A 22,706-nucleotide genomic window follows, 5' to 3' on the forward strand; every position below is an offset into this window, starting at 1 on the left:
TGGTTCATGGGCGTTAAAGCCAGAACTCGTCTTTGGTCTCCTTCCATCACCACTGTTAGCCATGGAATTATAATTCTTTAGTCAGATCAGTAAGGTTTTAAGCCATAATAAGCCACTGAAGGACATACATTTTAAAGCTTCTTCTCATCTAGAGATACAGAATCACAGATATGCTGAGTTGGAAGAGACACAGGAATCATCGAGTCCAGCTCCTGACCCTGCACAGGACCATCACCAAGAGTCAGACTATGTGGCTGAGAGTATTGTCCAAATGCTTCTTGAACTCTGCCAGGCTTGGTGTTGTGACCAATACTCTGTGGAGCCTGTTCCAGTGCCCAACCACCCTCTGAGTGAATAACTTTTTTATAATGTCTAACCTAAACCACCTCTGACACAACTTCAGGCCATTCCCTTGGGTTCTGTCAGTGGTAATCACAAAGAAGAGATCAGTGTCTGCCCCTCTTCCTCTTACAAGGAAATTGTAGACTGTGATGAGGTCTTCCCTCATACCTCTGTGAGGAGATGTTATAACACAGGGCTGTCACATTTGATCATCCTCATATAGCCCAGGACTCAGCGTGGTACAAACATTGACTTTTGCAAAGCTGCAAGAGCTGGCACAGAGCTCACTTCCAGCAGGAATTTGATACACCAACAGTTCCTTGCAAGCGCCCGTGACAGCCTCCTGGGCGTAGGGATTCCCTACTCCTTTATGATTGGCTAAGGAAAGAAGTGAATGGCTTATTCTTGAGCAAGAAGAAGGATGAGTAGTGAGAGCAGGACATCTGATGATCTTTGCTTTAAACACTTTGGAATGTACTCCAGCTACAGCAGAATGGGAAGGGAGACAGCAGGTGCAGAATGACAGTCACCTACATCAGTATCACATACATGGTGAAGAAGAGAGGGGATTGTTCAGATTTTTTGATGTTTGGTTGGTTGGTTTGGTTTTTGTTGTTTTTTTTTTCCCTTAGTTTTGTTTCTTTTTAACAATAAGCTTACTACCAGCATAGATGTGTAAGCTAAGAAAAGTTCTAGTTCAGGAAGTTATAATTAACTGCTAAAGTTTTAACAGGAATTACAGAGTGTGATAGAGCAACATAAGTAGTTGTTATAAACTACATACATTGTGCACATTTCATAGTTTTAAAATATTTCCACTGAATTCTTGTATTTTTTTCCTAAGTATAAAATTAGTTTCATTTTCTTTTTCTTTCCTCTTTTTTTTTTTTTAACTCTGGTATTCCATGCCTATAAGAAACAGCCTTTTCATTTTTGTGGTTACTATGTATTTAAGTTTTTTTACTTCCCCAGAATAGCTGACTATTTTTTTCCCCAGAGCAGCAACTGAGAATCAGTTTTAAATGGTGAAATGTATCTCAAAGCATTTCTCGAGAGCTAATGGTCTCCCCAGACTCCCTAGTTTTCAAAGACCATCTGCTCCTCTAAAACCCCATGCTGGTAGGCATGTGAAGAGCAGTAATTTTCATTTCATATGGGTGTTGTCAACCATAACTGTCAAAGAGTGCTGTGGTCAGTCAGCCCATAGCTTGTGGTCTCACAGATGGGCTTAAAATAAACACTGCTGAACCAAGATAGATACCCAAACAGTGCCTTTCATAACCATACCAGTTAAATATAGCAATGTGTTTTCATGCTTCTCTGACACTGTTCTTTCTTGCACCAGTCATTTATTTATTTTTTTTTACCTACCAAGTCTGAAGGAGAAGCTGCTGTTTCAGATTCACTAAACTGAGAATTGAAACCTCCCACTTCCTCAGCAGATATGTTTGTGTGCACTTATGTAGGTAAGGGTATATAAATGCCCACAGCATGTGCTGAGTCTTTGGGCACGTGAAGAGTGAGAATGATGATATGTGTATATATAGTATTGCCTTGAGGAATCATAACAAGTAAGGTGTTATTGCAGTACGGTGTCCTGTTTTCTAGCTGCCCCCCTTGAACAGTTTGTGCTTCTTCCAACTACTGCTCACCCCATGTTCCAGCCCCCCTGCTTGGGGCTGTGGAAAGTAGGAAGGTTTGGATACGTTTGCTTCACTCATACCTTTTGCATTACAATACCTGGTGTTAAACTGATCATTTAGCTATCTCATTGCACTCTTATTGGTTAACCTTTGTCTCCCAGACATGTTGCACCAGATATTCCGTATTGATGAGCCCTGCAGGTTATCTTCAAAAGTAGTCTCTTGCCTCTTCCAGCGGTGGAAAGAAATCACACAGATCCAAATTCAGAAATTATATTTTTGTCCCTTAATCCAGGAAATATATAAAAACTTTTATTAGATATCATTGCAACCTAGTGGTACCAGAAAGAGCTTTATTCTATTATAAGCAAGGGCCCCCATAAACTAGAATAAAATGGGATTGTTTTTTTGGCCAGGATAGTCCTTGTGTGTCAGGTCTGGCTTATTTACTATCATCACTGTTGTTCAACACTCCATAGAACAGCAATTTTAGTGAATTCTAAGTGATACTGCACTCGTAGATGGTAAATGTGGTTTCCTTCAGTGGATTTGAAGGCAGAGATATGAGCTGTTTTGGAAAATTTAAAGAAAATTATCAAGATAGAGAGTGGTCTGTTGGTTGGGGGGTTTCTTTCCTTTTTTCCATTACATGACTGTGTCTGTTCCCTGCTCCTACTTTTTTATCAGTGACCAGTTTATCACATGTCCCATCATAAACATGGCCAGTTACTGGGCTGCTGCGTCTCGAGGAAATGTCTTCATGTACCATGTACCTGAGAGCTCCTCACAGAGCAGGTAAGGAGATGTATTTTATTATGTTTCTTGGATGCAGAATTTGTAAAACAGGGCTGACTGCTTAGGCATGCTGTGGAGTAAATGGATAGGTGTAGGTACCTCAAATAAACAGTTCAAATCAGCAAAAGGGGGTTGGTCTCTGATAGTTTATTTCTCTGACTATGGAGGAATGTTTTTCTGAACTGGAGCACTTATCATTAGATGTCTAAATTAAGTTTCCCCTTTCCAACTTACCTACCCTTGCCAGTTCCAGACAGTCTTTCAGATTCCTACCATACATCTGATAAATCTCCCACGAAGAACCAGAATGTGGTTGAAGTCATCAGGAGTCCACAGCTCTCAAAATAGATGGGGTAATGTTTTCTAAGGACTCAACATTAATTTAACACTGCCCCCTTTAGAGGTCAGTGCAGTTGTACCCCAGTTACAGTGACTGGCCTTCAGTGCGGATGAGTTCTGGGATTTATTCCTTCCTGCTCCAGCACTGTGACTGGTGATCTGCCAGCAGACTGCCTCATGGGAGCAAAAAATATTTTTTTTGCACACAAGCATTTACAGACTCAGGCTCTGTGTCATCCTTCATGTTAGAAGCTTACCTGAAGAATGTTCAGCAGGACAAGCTGTATTGTATTTTAGACAGAAAGGCCTATATGCCAGTGGGAGATGCAAATGCCTTGTTCCCTTGGGTGCAGAACAAGCGACCTTTAAGGTCACCTTACCTGGTTTTATTTTAGACCCTCCTGTCTCCCAGACAGGAGGAGACGGATGTTTGGAGGCAGTGGTCAGCACTTTGGGCTGCCACATGACACACCACAGTGGCTCCTGCTCCCTTGCTCTCAAAGGCTGAGTGACCAGAAACTGTGTGAGCGTCGCCCCTCCTGTCCCCTGGATCTGCACGTCAGGGCAGCAAAGCACAGAGGGATGTTTATCAACTGTTTCCTGATGAGAAAGCCGTGCTTGTTCCCTGCTCCCTGTACTGCCCCATGCCTCTCTCTCCAGGAAAGAGAGCCTTTTTCTCAGGTTTTCTCCAAAAGAGCTCAGGGAAAGGACAACAGGTTCCCAATGGCACCATTTGATCCTGTGAAGTTCCCTGAACACTGCGTGGCTTTCCTGATAGCACAGTGAGAAGGCATTTGAAAGAAACCAGCTCAGATCTAGGTTACAGATGAAGGCCATTATGCTGTGGTAACACAGGCTCACTTTCTTTCTAACTGAGAAGAAGTTAATCCTCAGGGAGCCGTTGTTTCGCTGGCAGCTTCAGTGGGAATGTTCGCAGTGCTCTGTTTGGCTACTGATAGGCTCAGAGAAGTGACTTTTACAAGGCTCCAAACAGGGCTGAGCTGTGGTATGCCAAAAATTCAGCCGCTCAAAAGGAAAAGATATGTTCTGAAGTGAGCTAGCAATTTCTCTCTTGCTTTGGAGAATGATAGTGACCTAGTCATCTACTATTCGACCTTATTTGAAAATAGATGAAACAGTACTTATACAACTTAGACTTACTGGCTTTGAGGCAGTGATTTTGAATGGATGAGAATTTTCTTTTCTATCTACACCTATTTAAGATTTCTCTTGTGCCCATGTTATTTAAATGTCCTCACACTCTCCAGTGCTGCAGTAGTTTACATAGCACTTGGCTACACATTTTAATATCATTTATATTGACACTGGTCTTCCAAGCTAATTACTTTTAAACTTTAGTGTGACTTGTTAGTTTGCATTTTCATAACCGTCTTTAAAAGAACAAAGCCAGCTTGCTGTCTGAAACTTGTGGGAACATGAGGCAGAGACTCAAGTGCCTTAAGTTAAGCCACTTGCAAGGAGAAATGGCCCAAATTAATATGCTGTGGGACACTGTTACTCCTTTCATCTTTATTTATTCTTAAGTATCATTAAAATAAATGCTATTTGGGTTGCAAAGCAAGCACTTAAGTAGAAGTTGCAGAATTCAGCTTGTCGGTGTATGGAATGATCTCATTTGATGCTACTGTGTGGCTATTTATGAAGTGATACTTTTGTTTTCCCAAGGGACCCCACGCTAGATCCTCTGCTGAATACACAGAGAGTATTTTGTATAAATATTGTTGTCATTCATTCCTAACTGAATCTTTCTTTATTCTTCATCCCAGTTTTGCTATGTCACCTCTTTTCCTCACCCTCCCTATAGCATTCCCCCCTCCATATAGTATAGGTGCGTTGCAGGCTGTCTGGCAGCCTCACTGCATCATCATGGTGTGATGCTGTCAAGAGAAGAAGCTTCACGTGTGAGAGTGACCTTAACTCCTAAAAATTGAGAAACCATCAGTAATCTGAAATCAACAAAACACAGTGTTTGGGAATATTACTGGTGATTTGTCCTACCAGAATAAAACCAATTATGTACATGAAACAGCCTTCAAGTAGAATATATAAACTAAACTTGGGGAAAGATCTGGCCGCCACGTCACCACCTCCCAGAGGACTTCTCTAACCACTGCCATAATGAGTCCTGACAGCTCTCAAGTTTTTCTTTGAAAATTGTAACTCTTAGGAGGAGGAGAAGAGGCAGATACTCTGCCAAGTAAGCTACAGCTTAGGCTGGAAGGCAGGATGTGTGTCTTTGAACTTGCTCAGCAGAAGTGAAAATTGAATCTGGGACCCTGCAAACACTCTATTAAATTCCTGACTAGAATTATAGAATCATGAATCATAGAATCAACTGGGTTGGAAAAGACCTCCAAGATCATCAAGGTCAACCCTTGATCCAACACTGCAGGGGTTACCAGACTATGGCACTAAGTGCCATATACAGTCTCATCTTAAAAACCTCCAGGAACAGTGAATCCACCACCTCCCTGGGCAGCCCATTCCAATATTTGATTACTCTCTCTGTAAAAAATTTCTTCCTAATATCCAACCTAAATCTCCCCTGGCACAGCTTAAGACCGTGCCCTCTTGTCTTACTGATAGCTGCCTGGGAGAAGAGACCAACTCCCACCTGGCTACAACCTCCTTTCAGGTAGTTGTAGAGAGTGATGAGGTCTCCCCTGAGCCTCCTCTTCTCCAGACTAAACAGCCCCAGCTCCCTCAGCCTCTCCTCATAGGACTTGTGCTTGAGTCCCTTCACCAGCCTTGAGTCCCTTCACCAGCTCTTCTCTGGACCTGCTCCAGCACCTCAATATCCTTCCTGAACTGAGGGACCCAGAACTGGACACAGTACTCAAGGTGTGGCCTCACCAGCGCTGAGGGGTGAGGCCACAGGGGAAGAATCAGTTCCCTGGTCCTGTTGGCCACACTGTTCCTGATACAGGCCAGGATGCCATTGGCCTTCTTGGCCACCTGGGCACACTGCTGGCTCCTGTTCAGCTTCCTGTCAATCCAAACTCCCAGGTCCCTTTCTGCCTGGCTGCTCTCCAGCCATTCTGTCCCCAGCCTGTAGTGCTGCAGGGGGATGTTGCGGCCAACACACCAGGACTCAGCGCTTGGCCTTGTTGAACCTCATCCCGTTGGAGTCAGTCCAACTCTTCAGCCTGTCCAGGTCCCTCTGCAGAGCCTTCCTGCCTTTCAGCAGAAGAGCACGCCCCCCCCCAACTTAATGTCATCTGCAAATTTGTTAATGGTGGACTCAATCCCCTCATCCAGATCATCAACAAAGATATTAAACAGGACTGGTCCAACATTGATCCCTGGGGGACACCACTAGTGACCGGCTCCCAACTGGATGCAGCACTGTTCACCACCACTCTCTGGGCCCGGCCCTCCAGCCGGTTCCTAACCCGGGACAGAGTGGGCTCTGTGCTCCACGGCTCCAAGCCATGGGCTGCCAGCTTTTCCGGGAGTGTGCCAAAGGCTTTGCTGAAGTCCAGGTAGACCAGGTAGACACTTCCACAGCTTTCCCCTCATCCACTAGACGGGTCACCTGATCATAAAAGGAGATCAGGTTGGTCAGACAGGACCCGCCCTTCCTAAACTTGTGCTGGCTGGGTCTGATCCCTTGTCCATCCTGTAGGTGCTGTGTGATCACACTTAGGATGATCTGCTCCATAACCTTGCCTAGAAGAACCCTGTTATAGCCATTTCTTTGTGTTAATGAATGCAATAACCAAAGTATGATTTACACACAGTAGACATGTGTAGGATATTCTCTGAGTACACATACTGGATCAGATCCCCTCAGTGCATTGTAGCTAGAGGAACACGTTGTTAGGTATTCCTGATCACTCATAGGCTTTTGAGAGAAAAATGATTTCTCAGCCATTTTGATACTGGACTGCATCCGGGTTTGCTGAAATACAGACCTCCACTTGTGAAAATGAGAATTTTTATAGTATTATGTCCATAGGGGAACATAAAAGATAAAATAATGAGGCTTTTTGACTTTGGTGTCTAAATTGTTCCTAAGAAGGCAGTTTACACAGGATATGGACCTTTCCCTCTTTGTGTTTGCTATCTATATCATAAAGAAGATGATAATATAATTAAATATTTTCCATAATAACTTCTAATAGCTACCTCACAGGGGTATTGGAAAGAGGACATTAAAATAATATTCAGATAACTGCAACACTGGACGACTATTTACTCTTAGATAAAATATTCTGGCTGGGAAATAACTGTTCACTAATTGAGATAAGGCACCATATAGCAACACATTCTTCAATTTCTACTTTGTCACTTCTCTCCTTCTTTATATGTGTCTCCCAAAATTTGTAACAGAACAGAGAGTTAAAAAAAAAGTACTGGTATTTCCTTTTGTTTCACAAGGAGCAATCCCTTAATAACTCACAGCAAGATAAACAAGAGGGAGGGAGAAGTCAGCCAGTAAAGACAGACCCAACTGCAATGATGCGAAGTAGACAAAAAGTTATTAAACAGGGAGGATTTTTTACCAGTAAAAGTCAATTAGCCAAAGTTTGTCTTGCAACTGGGTGTTTCTAAAATGTATACATATACACACAATCAAGCGTGCATTGATACAAGGGTAGGGTTAAAGAGCCTGCTCTAAACTGATGTCTATGACATATGTGGAAAATCACATAAAACCATGAACTAACAGTTTTTGTATAGATGAATGGATCTTGCAGAGAGCAGAATAATACCTCCTTCCACGTGGTAGCATTCTCCCAAGCTTGGCATGACACCATGTCTGCTTTAGTCTTCAGTTCCCATTTGAATAAGGAGCCAACTCCCACATTAATAATCTGTGGTAAAAATATATACATAACCCAGCTGCCATTTTCTCACTCTCTTTCTGAGAACACTTAGGCCTTGGAGTAAACATTTATTCTAAACAATGTGGGAGGAATGTGGCTGCTCAGCACTGCCTGGGATTAGTGGGGAGGGCTGGGGTATAGCTTTAGTTACAGTGAAGAAATGTGTGATAGGAGAAGTATGTTTTGACAAGGATAATATTATTAACTGTACAAAGATTTGTCTTGTTAACCCTTCAAGAGGTTTCTGGATGATTTTTGCATATTATATGAAGGAGTACTGCTTGTTATGCCAGCACAGTTTCCAATTCACACTATAGTGCCAAATATTCTGTCTTAAAGGTGGTGCATAAAAATCAGTTCTCTACCATCTGAGAGGGACAGATCATCAGCTGCAGCAGGGTGGCAAAGCATCATTATTGTCATTGCAACAGTCTGAACTGAGAACTAAGAAACTCTATCTTATAGTCATTAACATGACCATAAAAAATTGTCACAAAAGCTTTTCTTAATTGTTAAGTATGGGACAAATTAATGATCTGCTGTCTATTTTGAGTCATTTTAGTTGGGGCTGTCTTTACCTCCTGTCTGTGCACTCTTGTGTGCGTTGATGTGAGCTGTTCAAAGGCTGCTCCATGCCAATGCTCACATAGTTGGCTGGATTTTGGTGACACTTGTGATTCCTTTAACTGAAGGTGAGAACTCCTGACTGATTAAAAAAAAACAAAAACAAAAAATGTTTGTGCATAAACCCATTCAACTATGTAAAGTATTTTTGGTTTCTATTTATTCTGTATGCTGTGGTATTTCTGGCTATTCGTGATATCCCTTTAATTAAAGGTGATTTTTCTACTCTTTTGATTTCATAACAATTATATCCCTGCCCTTTAATCCATCCACCACCTGTCCACTTCATGCTCTCCTCCTGACTGTAGCTGTTAGTCCATGGGTACCAACACCCCATAGGTTGGGGTCCACATTGTGAACTGGGTGCTGTGCAGGCAGACAGAAATTTATGTCTTTACATCTCTGGGCTTCAAAGGAACTCATCTAAACACAGAGGGCAAATAAATTAGCAGTGAGGTGGTGACAAGCACAAGATGCACATTGCCTCCACAGCTGGGCAAGCACCTCAATTGCCTTAGGCAACTACATCCACTTGCTGCAACAGCAGTTGTTGTTGTGCTCTATAAAGCTCTAGTCCCAGTCATCTCCTAAAAGCTGTTGCTTTGCTCTTCTTATTCAAAGTGCCTTTCATTCCTCTTGTCCATTGCACTATGCCTAGCTACAGCTATGAAAACACTATCCCACTGATACAACCACATCACACTGTTCTCAAGTCTTTAGACAATTTCTTTGTTTCTAAACGATTGAGGTCAGAACAATTTGGCTTTTCTTCCCATGAAGTGGTTTAGAGGCCTTTATCATTCAGATCTTGGAAATTAGTCATAAACATGCAAAGATAAAGAACCAAGCTCAGAAAAGGCATAAATCAGCTTTAAATGAAACAAAAATTTGGCTAAATGATTCAGAAAAGCGCAAAACAATTTTTGGAACTGCGTGTGCTGCACTGGGACAGGCTGTTCCCATAATATGTAATCTGTAGAGCCCTATGTATTCTTTGGGACTCTGGGATCTTCCAACGGACGTATCATCTTTTTTCAGGAAATTCATCCATTCGTTCAGCTCAGGAATAGCCATAATGAACAAATGCATAAATTTCTGTCTCCCCAAACTGCACTCAAGTGTCAACATACCTATTTCTAGATTTTAAATACAGTCATTCCCTGATAGAATTGTGTAATTTGTGATTTTTAGGAGTTCTGACAAGTTGATAAAAGTGCTTTCTTCCTGCCTTAATATCTGTGATTTTTTTTTCAATTAAAGTGAGCTTTCAGGTTCTTGAATTTACTATCTGCTACTTCAGTTTTATTTTCTTCAGTTGGCAGACCTATAATGCAAAGTGGAACATTGTGTGTATTGAGAGTAATTCAAGTGGAAAAGACACAACAAACTCCAAGTCACATGTATCTATAGGGCTTTTTTGGTACAAATGTGGATAAACTTGGCAATTTAATCCTTTCAGGAGTTAAATTTTTCCATACGTCCTGATTTTCCTGAAAGAAGAAAGAAAAGAATGTTCATCTGTTTTTCACATCCTTTACCCCATTTGTTTGGCAGGAGTTTGTAATGAGAGGAGATGCAATGAGCCAAGTGCATCCCTAGAACTGCAGAGGTCACACCAGGCCTTACATTGGCCCATTAAATTTCTATAAATATCCAGCTATCCTTTGATTATTTTCTTCTCCCTGCAATCACATGCCATTTCCTTTTACAAGATGTGTGGCTATATGTAATTTTTAAAAATTATTTTGCTTAGTATCAAAATGAACACTTCATTTCAGGCAAAGTGCAGTGTTGGTAAGCTGCTCCTCTCCCATGACATGGATGAAATGGTGCCTATTCACAGCTTGGGATACTAGATCTGCACATATACTCTGCAAATCTGCTGGTATTAATGTGAAGATAGCACAGATGGGTGCAAAAAGCACATTAAATATTTCCAATAATTCTTGAAAAAAAAAATTAAAATCCATTTATTGAAAATAAACACAGGATGAGGCCAAAAGAGCACGAAGGCAGTGGCACATCATATATAAATGATATCCTCTTCTCCGGGGACAAGGTTTTTATGAAATCCTATTTTGGTTCAAATCAGCAGGAGATTTATCACCAACTCTGTGAGTCTGGGTTTCACCTATGGTGCTCAACTCAATCAGAATTTAAATAATAACCTGTTCTCACCAAAGCCAAGTGAGAGTGGAGAGGTATTTTTTTGGTTTTTATGACGATAGTCCTACTCTTGCCAGTGGGATACTGAACAGGGCCTTGATTGAGAGACTGGGAACTCAAAGCTGAGATCCCATCTCTAACACTAAATCTTTCCCAGAACTGTTAAAATGAGCAGTTATTTTCATAAAGGTTTACATTAAAGGATAAATTGTTTTCTTACCTCCCCAATCTGTCACTGATTGCCAATATCTGCTCAGGTCAGTGAGTGACATGAGTTTGAGTACAATATTTCTTCTCAATTTCTCAGACGATCTCTGGTAACTCTGGCTGAACTCTGGCTTGTTATGTTTGTCTTGTTATTTTAAAATTTAAATGACTGAATAGCAGTGGGAAGTTTGGTATTTTGGTATCGTATAGGATATCATTTGAATTTTGAGATAATTTACATTGGCTTCTACATGTGTGTGTAGTTTTAAAAAAGAACCAAAAACATATTAAGGCAACTAAGAATAGAAGCTATTACTCAAAAGGATTTGAGATTAGTTGAAATTAGTTGAAAAGGAGAGTAAGGACTATTTTTAAAGGAAAGGGGAAAAAAAGAGAAATATTAGGCCAGAGTCAGTCATTAATCATCAGAATGAGCTTCCAGTATGAACTAATTAGCCAGACCTAGAGCAAGGACAAAGTTCAAAATGAGATATATGTCCTAATTTACCAGAGAACACACTGTGAGGTCCCTGCAGCCCCAGCTTCAAGTTGTGTGTTCAGTCCTAACACAGAATACCATGGTGGTCTGCCAGGTCTTGTTCTTCTATTCTGGCTGCCATGATTATGGACAGCCAGTAATGGCAATTCCATTTTGCAAACAAAATTTTTGAGGAGTTCTGAGTTGGGGGGCTTGGTTGGGGTTTTTTGGGTGGTTTTGTTGTTGTTGTTGTTGCTTTGTTTTCCTTTTTTTTCTTTTTTTCTGTTCCAAAAGTTTGTGATTAAGATGCTAACTTCAGCTGTTGGATGCGGGGGTTTACATCTATGCTGTCTTTTATTTGGAACAAGAATTTAAACCAAGTCAACCATTAACTGGGTATTTTTGTTCTAAATTCTGATCTACTCATTTTTTACTCTTCCCCGTTGAAGCTGTTCTTTGTACATGAAAGCAGCCACAGTTCTACAGAGAGAGCAGTGGAGTATCTGAATGGCTAAGTAATTCCTTTCTGTCTTTCTTAATTGGAAACATTTAAATGGATACTCCATCTCAGGTTCAAGGAAAAATTTCTCAGAACCTACACCTATCCAATTAAATGGCTTGGCACTGGATAATGAAAATTCCCTGCAAATGATATTTCAGGGTCTACTGTTAAATCGTTTCAGATTTTGCCATCTGATTTTCTGTAAACTGGATAACTGAACTCCAGTAGCGCCTCCTTCTGAGGTGAACTGAAAATTCCCCACAGAGACCTCATTTTAATGTGAACAAAGTGGTAGGATCTGGCTCCTAACTTCCCCATGGCTCAATTTACTGGTCTGTCTTGTTGTCACATAAGAAGAGCGATGAATCTGTTTCTAAAAACATTGACATCTTCAAAAGCAAAGTTATTCAGGGAAGATCTGAAATGATACCTTTGCATGAAGTACTAGTCCTGTGTAGTCAATAAATCCAAGATTTCACCCTTACACATAATTGCGTTTATTCACTGCTGTTGGTAAAATAACAGATCTGTTCCTTGAAAAGAGACTTCTGTAGAGGAAGCTAGTTGCTATTAGTTTTGCTTTCTTAAAAACACTTTAAAAATCCCCTTTGCCCTTATTTTTTGCTGTCCTTTTTTTTATCAAACTGTGCTCTGAAATGCACTGGTCGTGGGGCCTTCGTTTCCCCATTCAGAGTTGCTGCTGTTGAGCACCTGTATAGTATCCTGGGAGTGCAGTTTGGAGCAGCTCAGGAAATAAAAACTTCCCTGCAGAGCTGGTAGTGCACAACAGCAAAGCTGTAAATGGTTTTTTGTCACTCCTCTCTTTCTCTCACTCCACTTTTCTTCCAGTCAAAACAGTGTCTCTACCTGGTGCTACCTCGAGTATGCTCAGAGCTCCTACAAGACTCCAAAGTCCTTGTTTGGATATTTCAGGCCATTTTGCACTCCCTTCGGGTCCCTTCCATCCCAAACCATTGTATCATTCTTTGATTCTGTGATTCTATGATCAGAGTTTGAGGGAGGAGACAGAAATATTCCTCTGATATTTCTCATCTAGCTGCCATCTATATGTTTCCCAGTTGTCTTTCCTGCTGTTTTGTGCATTTATTTATGTGCTTCTTTCCCCTCTTAACCTTAGGGTTTTTTTCCCATCCTTATATTTTCTTTCCCATCAACCAGAAATATTGAAAGCAGCCCATGAAATTATAGCATTTTGTACCACTTTGTGTCTCTGTATCAAACCCAATAGAGTTGTACAAATAAATTCAAACCTAAAAAGTTATATGTTTAAGAGACTGCTGAATTTCGGTCTGGGCTGTGACCTTAGCAGTTTTCACCTCTAGAAACCTGAGGACTGAGAACACAGTCTCATTTGGGGGAAAACCTCAGCTGGAGTCCCAGCTCACTTGCTTCAGCTTCACAGCTAAGTTCAACTTTGCTATGCCTTCCCTAAATGGGTACACTTGTCTCTTCATTGCACCTCAACTAATTTCATGTCCTGTAATCTAATTAAAAGCGACTCTTCATTGAAAAGAAAATTGCTCCTTTAAGTATATCATACCTTTGCTGGAATACTGACACTAGAAATTGCTGTTGTATACTGGGCCAAGCAAATTATTTTTAAGGCAAAATTATTAAACTATGATCTTGCTTAATCCTTCTATAAACATTTGGGGAAGAAAAATATGCTTTAATCTCGTTTCAGTTCTACATTTTTTTGGTGAATAATCTGTGAATAATTCACTTTCCAGATGCAAAGTATTACTGAGGTATTATGATAAGACTAAGGAAAACACAACCAAAGATGTATTTCATTTAGAGAGCTGTGTGTTTGTTTTTCAAAATAGAGGTTTTGGTGCCACCACTCATAAAATGTAAAAGAGTCATCTTGCTTTCAGCCCACCTGCCCATAATGGTTTGAACTACACTTCTTGTTCCTTTGGAGGCAGTATCAGGGTCATATCAGTGCTGCTGCATTTCATGCCCAAAGATAAAATAGTTTCAGTTGTGACACCTTTTGACAACAGCCACTGCAGCCAGTGCAGATCAAATCTTGCTGACTGGATCTGGGATTTGTTTGTTCTTGCCTCACAGACATCTGTTCCTTCTCCCAGGTCCCCTGATGCTGTCTGCCTTCATGCAGCACTAAACCAAGTCAATAAGACCTTTGTCTAAATGTGGGATATGCAAAATGCAATTGGACCACAACAGAAATATCTCCTTCTGAAATGTGGTTCAAAGCTGTGTGTTGAGCATAGTTTAGTTATAATTTTATTAGTAGAAGTTGACCACTGTTCTTCTGCAGCACTTGAAGGTGTTGAGGTGTGTGACCTTTGCTATAAGGTCCTGCAAGTGTTGCGGTCTTACCTGGAAAGTTTTGTCTCTAAATTGTTGAAATATTCCTTATAATATGTGTTAATTATTACATGGAACTACTCAAGAATTGTTCTTTCTTAAATCTGATCTAGGTGATTATCTCAAGCTGTTTTGACTTGGCTGCCATATAAAACTAGGGGAGAACAGAGTGTATGAATCAAAACCACCCATCCAGCAGAGAAATTAGATTAAAACTGTGTCTAAGAAAAATCTTCATAAACATCTCCTATTACATCTTTTCTTATCCAAAGATTTGGGTCAGAATCCTGGCCACAGTGAAGTCAATGGAAAAAATCCAATTGCTGCTAAGAAGGGCCAGGATTTTATTCCAAGTCTGTGAAATAAACCATAATTAACCTTCCATCGTGGCTGCCAGAATCCATGTCACCACTTGCTTCCACTTTCTGAATTTAGTGAAAATCTGTCCATAACTTAAGAGGCATTTAAGGAATAGCCAAGTGACTTTTTCCCTCTATCACTTTCTCTTTAATTTAGAAAATGTGCCCTGATGCCTTCCACACTTTCCTCTTGTAACAAATGTTAAAGACCCTGCATTAACCTAATGGCAAATTCTCCCTGTTATTACTCACTCTTCTTTTATGTTTTGATTTGAAAAAGTCCCACAACTCTCCACACTCTAATTAATGGTCATTAATTATTTACCATTTTGCTTTATTCTCTGAATTACATTATATCCCTTTCTTACCCAAATAAATAAATGATGGTTTTAATTATCTTTCCATAAATATTTACTTTAGCTCAGGTCAGGAGCTCTTGCTGGATGTTCAGTATGCATTTGGTCTACCATTCTACCCGAAGTATGAAGAACAATTTACTCTGGAAGAAAAGGGTCTTTCCTTGCAAATTATGCAGTACATCTCCAATTTTGTAAACTCTGGGTAAGTGTGTGATATTTAAGATTGCTATGATTGGGGATGAGGTGAAGAGTAGACAGAGTGTAGTCAGTCCAGATCCTACCCTCTCTCAGCCTCCATTTCCTCTAACAACTTCTAAGCCTACAGAGGGTTTTGTTCAAAACAGTTGGAAAGTCCTCAAGCAGAGCAGACACTAAAGATTTGTAGTTTGACTCTTAGCTAGAAGGAATAGACATTTTGTCTCCATTGACCAGCAGCAAATTCTGCTTAAATACATAGGGGCTGCAGAGGCCTTCTTGTTGTTTCTAGAGCTTAGTTGTAGGACCCACATTCTGAAGTCTCTTGCCTAAGAGTTCCTTTATCCCCCCTCAAAAAGGGGGGCACAGTGCACCCTTTACTAACTAGTCTGTGAATATTCTTCAGCTTTACTGTGCTGTGACCATGCTCGAGAATGAGGACTATCTCTAGAAAACTAGTGTGGGAATGGGGGGAAGGGTGACTTTATGGGCTTTTTACGGTATCTTGGGTTGGATTGGGATCGAGGGCTGTTGAGGGTGTTCATAAGCCTGTGTCTATACAGGTTCTGTGTACCTGTTCCTTAGGAAGTTAACCAAACTAACAAGTTACCATGAATGATTCACCACTCTGGACTGAATTTGAACCCTGCTGGTCAGAGGGACTGGATACACATTTCCCTGACCTACCCAATCTCTGTCTCACTTTACTGTTCATGTCATTGTTTTCTAATGATCATTTCTCCTGCTCCCTTAGAAATCCAAACTACTTTCATAGTTTCTCGAGAAGGATGTCAGGGGTGATGCCCCTCTGGCCTATGTATCTGTCAAGTGATGATGGTGATAACTACAAGGAGTTCACTGTTTCTTTACCAACTCTTAAAGGATTGAAAAAAGCAGACTGTTCCTTTTGGTCTGATTATATCAGAAGGCTGAAAGCATCCACAGGTGAGAAGAGCATTTTCTGACATTAAACAAAACCTAAATTCTCTGCTTAATGTTTTCCTCTGAATGTAGGTCTATCACTGTGGAAAAACATTTTTCATAAATTAAACATTTTTCAATGTCTGGGGCATGTAGTTAAGACTGTCCTGAGAGTGAAAGGATGCAACAGTAAACAAATTTATTTTGTAGCAGATAGTGAGTAATAAAGTTTAATTGCCCTGGAGTTAGAGCTAGAGAAATCTTCCTGCTGTGATGATGTAACCAAGCTATATCTTCTAATAGTTTGCTCTCTATTTGCAGTTATAATATAGACTTTGACTAAATTGGAAGGCTGGGTATACAGGCCGGTTTTGTCTACTGGAAACACCTAACATGAGAATGCTGAGATTCCTATGGTTTAGGAGGAGCACAATGATGTCTATCCACTGTAAAGTTGTAACTGAGGCTTTAGTTATATGTCATTATGGTTTCTGTATGCTTTGACTTCACAATAGATACATTTCTCTGACTTTTTTTTGTAGTTATGCTGATTATGCCCCTTGTATTTCTCCTTTGTCACCATAAATTTCAATGCAGCTATGAGAGTCCTTCAATTTTTTCTTGCTGCTTAGGACAGTAAAACCAACTCCACAGAGATTTCAATCTGCTGCCTGTCCTGAATTTATTCTAGTAAATAAAGTCCACTTCGTGGCTGTATATCTTGTAAATAAATTTGGATAGCCTCGAGGAAAGCAAACAATACCATCCCTTTTTGGCAGGCAGAGATGTTTTGAATTGTTCTTGGAGACCTGCAAATTTGCGAGTGTTTTTTGTGTCCTAAGGTTTCATCTTCAGCCCTCTCTGCTTTTGGGGACATTGCAATTCTGGGAACAAAATGTACTTTCCAAGACACCAAACTACCCAGGGTATCTGTGGCTGACAGAAGACTTCAAATGGGCTGAGGCTGACGTTTGTGTAAGACAAGACTGTAATGTCTCAGAACCACTAACTTGGTGATTCTGATGCAAACACAAGGCATCAATTCTCTTGTTGAAGAGACAGCTTCAGTCTTCACTTGTGATCTTTCTTCCAAAGCGAACTCAAGATTTTGCAGAAAGCCTTTTCATCAGTTTCCTGATGTCCCTCAATGTCTTTCAGGTTCAGAGGGGATATTTTGATCTCTCCAATGGCTCTCTGGTGGTTGAGATATTACTAATTTTCAAAGCTTGATTCTGATGTTTAAACAGTCCTGGCTATAACTTCTAGATCTTTTGGGACTTCACCTCGCAGCATTATGTCTGTGTAATGCCAGGCTGAGCATTACTGTTGACCAAGCACCACGGACAGAGGTTATTCCCAGCACTTACAGAAAATCCCCCCAAAAGGTGGAAAAATATCTACCAGGGCAGATTAGTTTTGGCATAGAGAAGGTCTAAAACCGTCCAAACTGGCATAAGAACACAACGTTCGTGTATGAGTTGGTCCAATGATCTGTCTAACTCAATATCCTGCCCTTGTCAGTGGCCAGAGCCAAATACTGGAGTGTTAAACAAAAAAATAGGGACAGGGAGAGAAAAACACACGGAAAGAGTTCACGAAGTTGAGTAAAATTTTTGAAAACAAGCCATAAAGTGTGAAATTTATGGAGTATAGATTGTCAAGAAAAGATTTAAAAAGTACATGTCAACATGTTATCCTTCAAGCAGAACTGAGTACACCCGGCCGGCTTTTTAAGCCAGTGTTTGCTTGGCCCCAGCACCATGGCAATGCAGTTACACAGCTGACTTCTGCTAAATTCCATCTCATAGCAGTATTGGCTTGTTGCCTTGCCTTGATAGTCATCTTTAATCTTATCTTGCCTTGGAATACTGAAACTTCTCATACAATTTTAATAGGCATCACATCAAACCCATTTCTGTTCCAGACCTCAGCCTGGGATGGTATCTTATAGAGACTCATGCTGTGGGTCTCTTGATAACAATCTGAACCCACGTCCTTGGAAAAAAGATTCGTAATGTTCATCACTTCCCCTAGAAAGACAGTATGAAATTCGGATGCTGATGGCTGAAGACCCTCAACTTCTTTTTGAGATGTTGTGCTGGAATGTGTCAGTCCATCAGTACAAGTTCCTCACTTACATTGCCCCCAAAAACTGGATTCTGCAGGAATTGTGTCCCTGTGCATCACGTTGATGTGTCTCCTTTGCATCCAAGGTTACTTGCTGTACCTCCCTTCAGAACAGAAGCATTGCACCACTGTTGTTACCTGAATGCTCCAGCCTCTGTTCCTGGAGCGCTGTCAGGCTGTCAGTCTGCTACTCTGAAGTCCAATCTAACACTTTCCCACCTTTCAATAAATATAAATGTCCATGATAGTGTTCTTGGATTATTATGGATTGCATTCTGTGGCCTCCTGCCAAGTAGATGGAAGTTACAAGTGTATACGCAAGAGGTACTGATAATGAAACAATCCAGTTTTCACATTTAAGTGCAAAGATGTACAGAGTGTAGTCTGATGCAATCTCAACCTATTGTGATGAATTCTGTTTTGTCCATCTCACCTTTTCGTTGAAATCAGTTTTCTTCAGCTTCATATGTCATCTGTAAGCAAAAAACCCCAACATATTTCAATAAAATGGAGAAGAACTAGTGTGGTGGTTTGGGCTAGGCCTTCCTTGGTGACCAGTTTGTAACCAAGGAAGGGTCCAGATTTACCCAGTATTCCCTACGATTTTTACGTAAGCCAGACTATAAGAAGAGAGGAGGAGAGGCCTTCGCTCTCTTTTCCTTCCGGCGGCTTGGAGGTGCAGGTTCCCTGCTGTTGAGTCTGCCGTGTTGGGGAGCGAGGCCTGGCTAGGCCTTGCCGACCGTGGGAGACAGAGGTTGCCGGCGATCGTTCCGGAGCGACTCTTGGTTGTCCCAGGAGAGTAGTGAGATATCTTCTTTGCTAACTCTTTTGTTCTTTAGTTACTAGATCTCGGGCTACTGATTGGGATATATATATATATATATATATATATATATATATATTTTATTTTAGTCTTGTTCCTTTTCCCCTTCCCCTTTCCCTTTCCCTTGTGAAATTGTATATAAGTGTAAATATATTTATATATATCAGTTTGGTTGTCCTCTCTCTCGTTTTCGGGTTTTTCTTAGTTTTTTCTCTCTCTTCTCCCTGAGGTTTTTTTTTGTTGGGGGGGGGGACTTCTGGTGGTAAGGTTTGGAGACTTGGCAGGGAGCCAGCTTCAAACCATATCAACTAGACAAGCCAATGATCATAAAATATACTTCAAACTAGCTTTTCAAAAATCTTTCTTGATCCTTTGTATAGAGCCAGGTAAAATGTCCTGACTTAGAAATGTCAAATTAAGGATAACTGAAGGCTCAAAGCTCAATATCTCAGTCCAACAGTAAACCAAGGTATTCCTTGTTGTGCTTTATGCTAAACTCATAAATTGCAGTTTCTGGGATAAAAACCTCTCATATTTAGAATCTTACATGTCTTTAAGTTATTCACTGCTGGATCTAGAAGCTGTTGTGTATATATCTAGCTTAACTATTACCTGTAATTTTCTTTCCATTCAGTAAAATACTGTCCAAGTCAAAGTAGGTGTTTCATTTTGTGATCAGACCACAATATTTACTGATGGAATGTATAATTTGTTCCTGGCACATGAATGGAATGTATGTAGATGTAATTGGAGATAATTTAACAAAATTCATGTCATAAATGCAATGATTCATCATGGTGTTTGCTGGCAGTGCCTTTACAAATTATGGAGGGAAGTCTGAATCTGTTTCATTGAAGATGAACTATAAATCTGTTGAAGTTTTGTTTGAGACCAGCAGTTTACCTGGGAAATTATGAAACTGATGATGCTTGAAAATGTTTGGATTTAGTAAATGGAGTTCCCATGGTTGCATTTCAAAGACATGCTTTATATTTTGAATTATGACGGTTTCCATGGGAAACATCAAAACGATAAACAAGAAGAGTGGCCATTGTGGAAAAAATAAGCTGTGGATGGCTTTTTCCAGAGAATGTGTTAACAACTTGCAATTTAGTTAAAAACAGGAGCTCTAGAATGTTTATGTATATTCAGACAGATGTCTGAATGCTAAAATTCCCCTTGCATAGTGTGGTGGTGGACTGTGCTGCCTAACAGTGAGTCCCTTTGTAAGGGGCCTCTCACTGCATCCCAAACAGGTGGACTTGGATCCAGTCTTCATCTCTTACTCATCTGACTGGTATCTAAACAGAACCGGTCCTCCTAAAAGAAGTGCCTCTGTAAGCAGTGTTGCAAATGGGGAGAAAGAGATACCTTTAGTGTCTCAAAGTTGAATCTTGTCTGCCTAACTCTTGTGCCTACATTTAGACATTTGGACATATTTTACATGTCCAAGTTAGCCAGACTGGACCCCATCTGTAGAAAACAGGTACCAAAGCTGAAGCCTTTTCTATGAGCTCTGGGACACCAAGGGTAGCCACACAAGAGTCCAAAAAAAGCAATAGAATTCATAGTTCAGACTTGAATCAAAGTGGAATCAGGAATGTTGTGGTTAGAATTAATCTTTTATCCTTTCTATTCACACCTTCCTTTTCGAAATCTCAGTAGAGAACAGATTCCTTTAGTATGGGGGATATCTGTGCAGCTATGAGAGCACTCTCTCTAGGAGACGTTTAATAAGCACCTTCAGTACACTTTCTTGACACAGTTTGGTGGTGCTGAGGCAAACGTGTCACTGAAATAGGGTGGAAGACTAAAACCATAGAAGGAAAAATATAACGAAGAAGAGACCTATCAGAGGTGCGGTCCTTGGGGCCTTGTATATTCCAGACAGACAAAAAATTAATGTTTCCCACACTTCCTACCTAGTAGGGAAGCATCAGGAGATAATACAAAAAAAAAAAGGCTTGGATGAGTGGAGAGTAAACTATTATGCATTCCAATGGCAGTTATTTAAAGCATGCTGGAGGCACAATTCTTAAATACTGTCAGGTGATCTACCGTTACCCTAAAGCATTTTGCAAATGGACTGCAAACTGAGAAGAATATCTTCCTGAACATTTATAGCTGCATAAAAGTCTTCTAAGTGTCATTGATCAACTCTATACCTCACAGCTTGCTTCATCAAGGATATGACATCTCTTTTTATCTCAATTATATTGTCTTTTCAGGAAGTGCAAGCGATGGAGAATCATCTAGTGAAAACAGCCCTAGTGAAGCTCCCGGTGAAGGACTTTCCTCCCCGGAGAGCCAGCCCCTGGGAGACAAAGTGTCTTACAGCAGATAGGAAATCACAGTGCTATCACACATTTGTCACACGTTGTACATCCACACAAACATCTCACACCAAATTAACAAGCTGCTTCCTTTAGTTAACTTTCTGAACAAGTAAAGTAGACCTCTCAATAAAGTAGTTTTTCAAGAAAATTGATGAATATGGCACAAAATAAACACTACAGCTATTGTTTAAGGTCAAAAGAAACTGTAATTTGAAAAATGAAGTATCAATAAAAACTGCAAAACCAAAACAAATATGCCTGGACTTCATTTCTTGCAACTACACAAATGTCAACATTTGCCAACATGTTGTAGTACCACCAGTCAGAAAAAGACATACATTAAAACACTTAGGAGTCTCTGGGTAGACGAGGCTCGGATTTGTTAGATGTCATATCTGTCTTGTCCTTGTTTGTTACTCATCCTATCACAAGCTGCTGATAGGAGTGGGAGCCTGGTTTGGCATTCTGGAGAAAACTAAAAAACTTCAAAATGGGAAGGGAGAACAATGCAAGAAGAGAAGCAAGAGTATGCAGTGAGTGTGTTCACATGAAGTCAGGCATATGCACGTGTTATATTCATGTCATGATCCTTGCGAAATTATGTATAAGACCATTTGATTAAGGCAGAACACACAGCAGAGATAATAGAAAGAATATGTTAATTAAAACTTGGAACTTGTTCTTGGAGCATTTATATTTTGCAAGGAGAAGGCGAGATACAGAATAGTTTTGGAAGTGTAAGGAAAATCATAGGATACCTGTAATGGCTCTTAAAGTATTTTGGATTAGGTTGTTAATTCATTGCTGGGATCGTTTGGCAACAGATAATCCTCAATTGCCAGTTCATCACACACACTTTTATGATACTTAACAAAGTAAAATCAATGTTGCCTTGAAACTGATAGCAACATTTCCATTGATTTCAGTAGGACACGAATTTCTTTGCAGTGCTGAAATAATTATTAAAACAACTCACAAGGTTTTGTTTGCTTCTTGGGACCTTTGCCAGTGCATGAGCAGTTACTGCTGTCTTCCATGTATCCAGGTTTCCAAAGATGTTACCAAGACAGAACAAAAACTGTGTAACACTCATGGTTCTTATACTTACATCTTGTTCAATAAAAGTAAAAAGAATCGAGAAGCTTGTTAACTGACTAAAAATAAAAGAGTAAAGATGGAGAACTCTAACTGAATTTTCCATCATTAACTTTACTTAAACCAGCTAACAGGTAATGGAAAAAAATAAAAATATTTAAAAACTTTTTAAAAAGCCCAGATCTTAAAC

At 40.2% G+C, this 22,706-nt stretch overlaps 1 protein-coding gene across 1 annotated transcript in view; it reads left to right on the top strand.

Annotated features, from left to right (window-relative positions):
* Positions 1 to 21,668, top strand: part of TG (thyroglobulin) — a 148,117-nt gene extending 126,449 nt beyond the window's left edge. The window contains exons 45-48 of the mRNA XM_027684390.1: positions 2,673 to 2,780; positions 15,081 to 15,221; positions 15,969 to 16,159; positions 21,314 to 21,668. Coding sequence (XP_027540191.1) covers positions 2,673 to 2,780; positions 15,081 to 15,221; positions 15,969 to 16,159; positions 21,314 to 21,429 — 556 coding nt within the window. The 3' untranslated portion in view covers positions 21,430 to 21,668. The remainder of the gene's footprint in view (positions 1 to 2,672; positions 2,781 to 15,080; positions 15,222 to 15,968; positions 16,160 to 21,313) is intronic.
* The last annotated feature ends 1,038 nt before the right edge of the window (positions 21,669 to 22,706 follow it).

The sequence above is a fragment of the Neopelma chrysocephalum genome, unplaced genomic scaffold, assembly GCF_003984885.1.
Source record: "Neopelma chrysocephalum unplaced genomic scaffold, ASM398488v2 Primary Assembly neopelma1_66, whole genome shotgun sequence".
NCBI classification, from domain to species: Eukaryota; Metazoa; Chordata; class Aves; order Passeriformes; family Pipridae; genus Neopelma; species Neopelma chrysocephalum.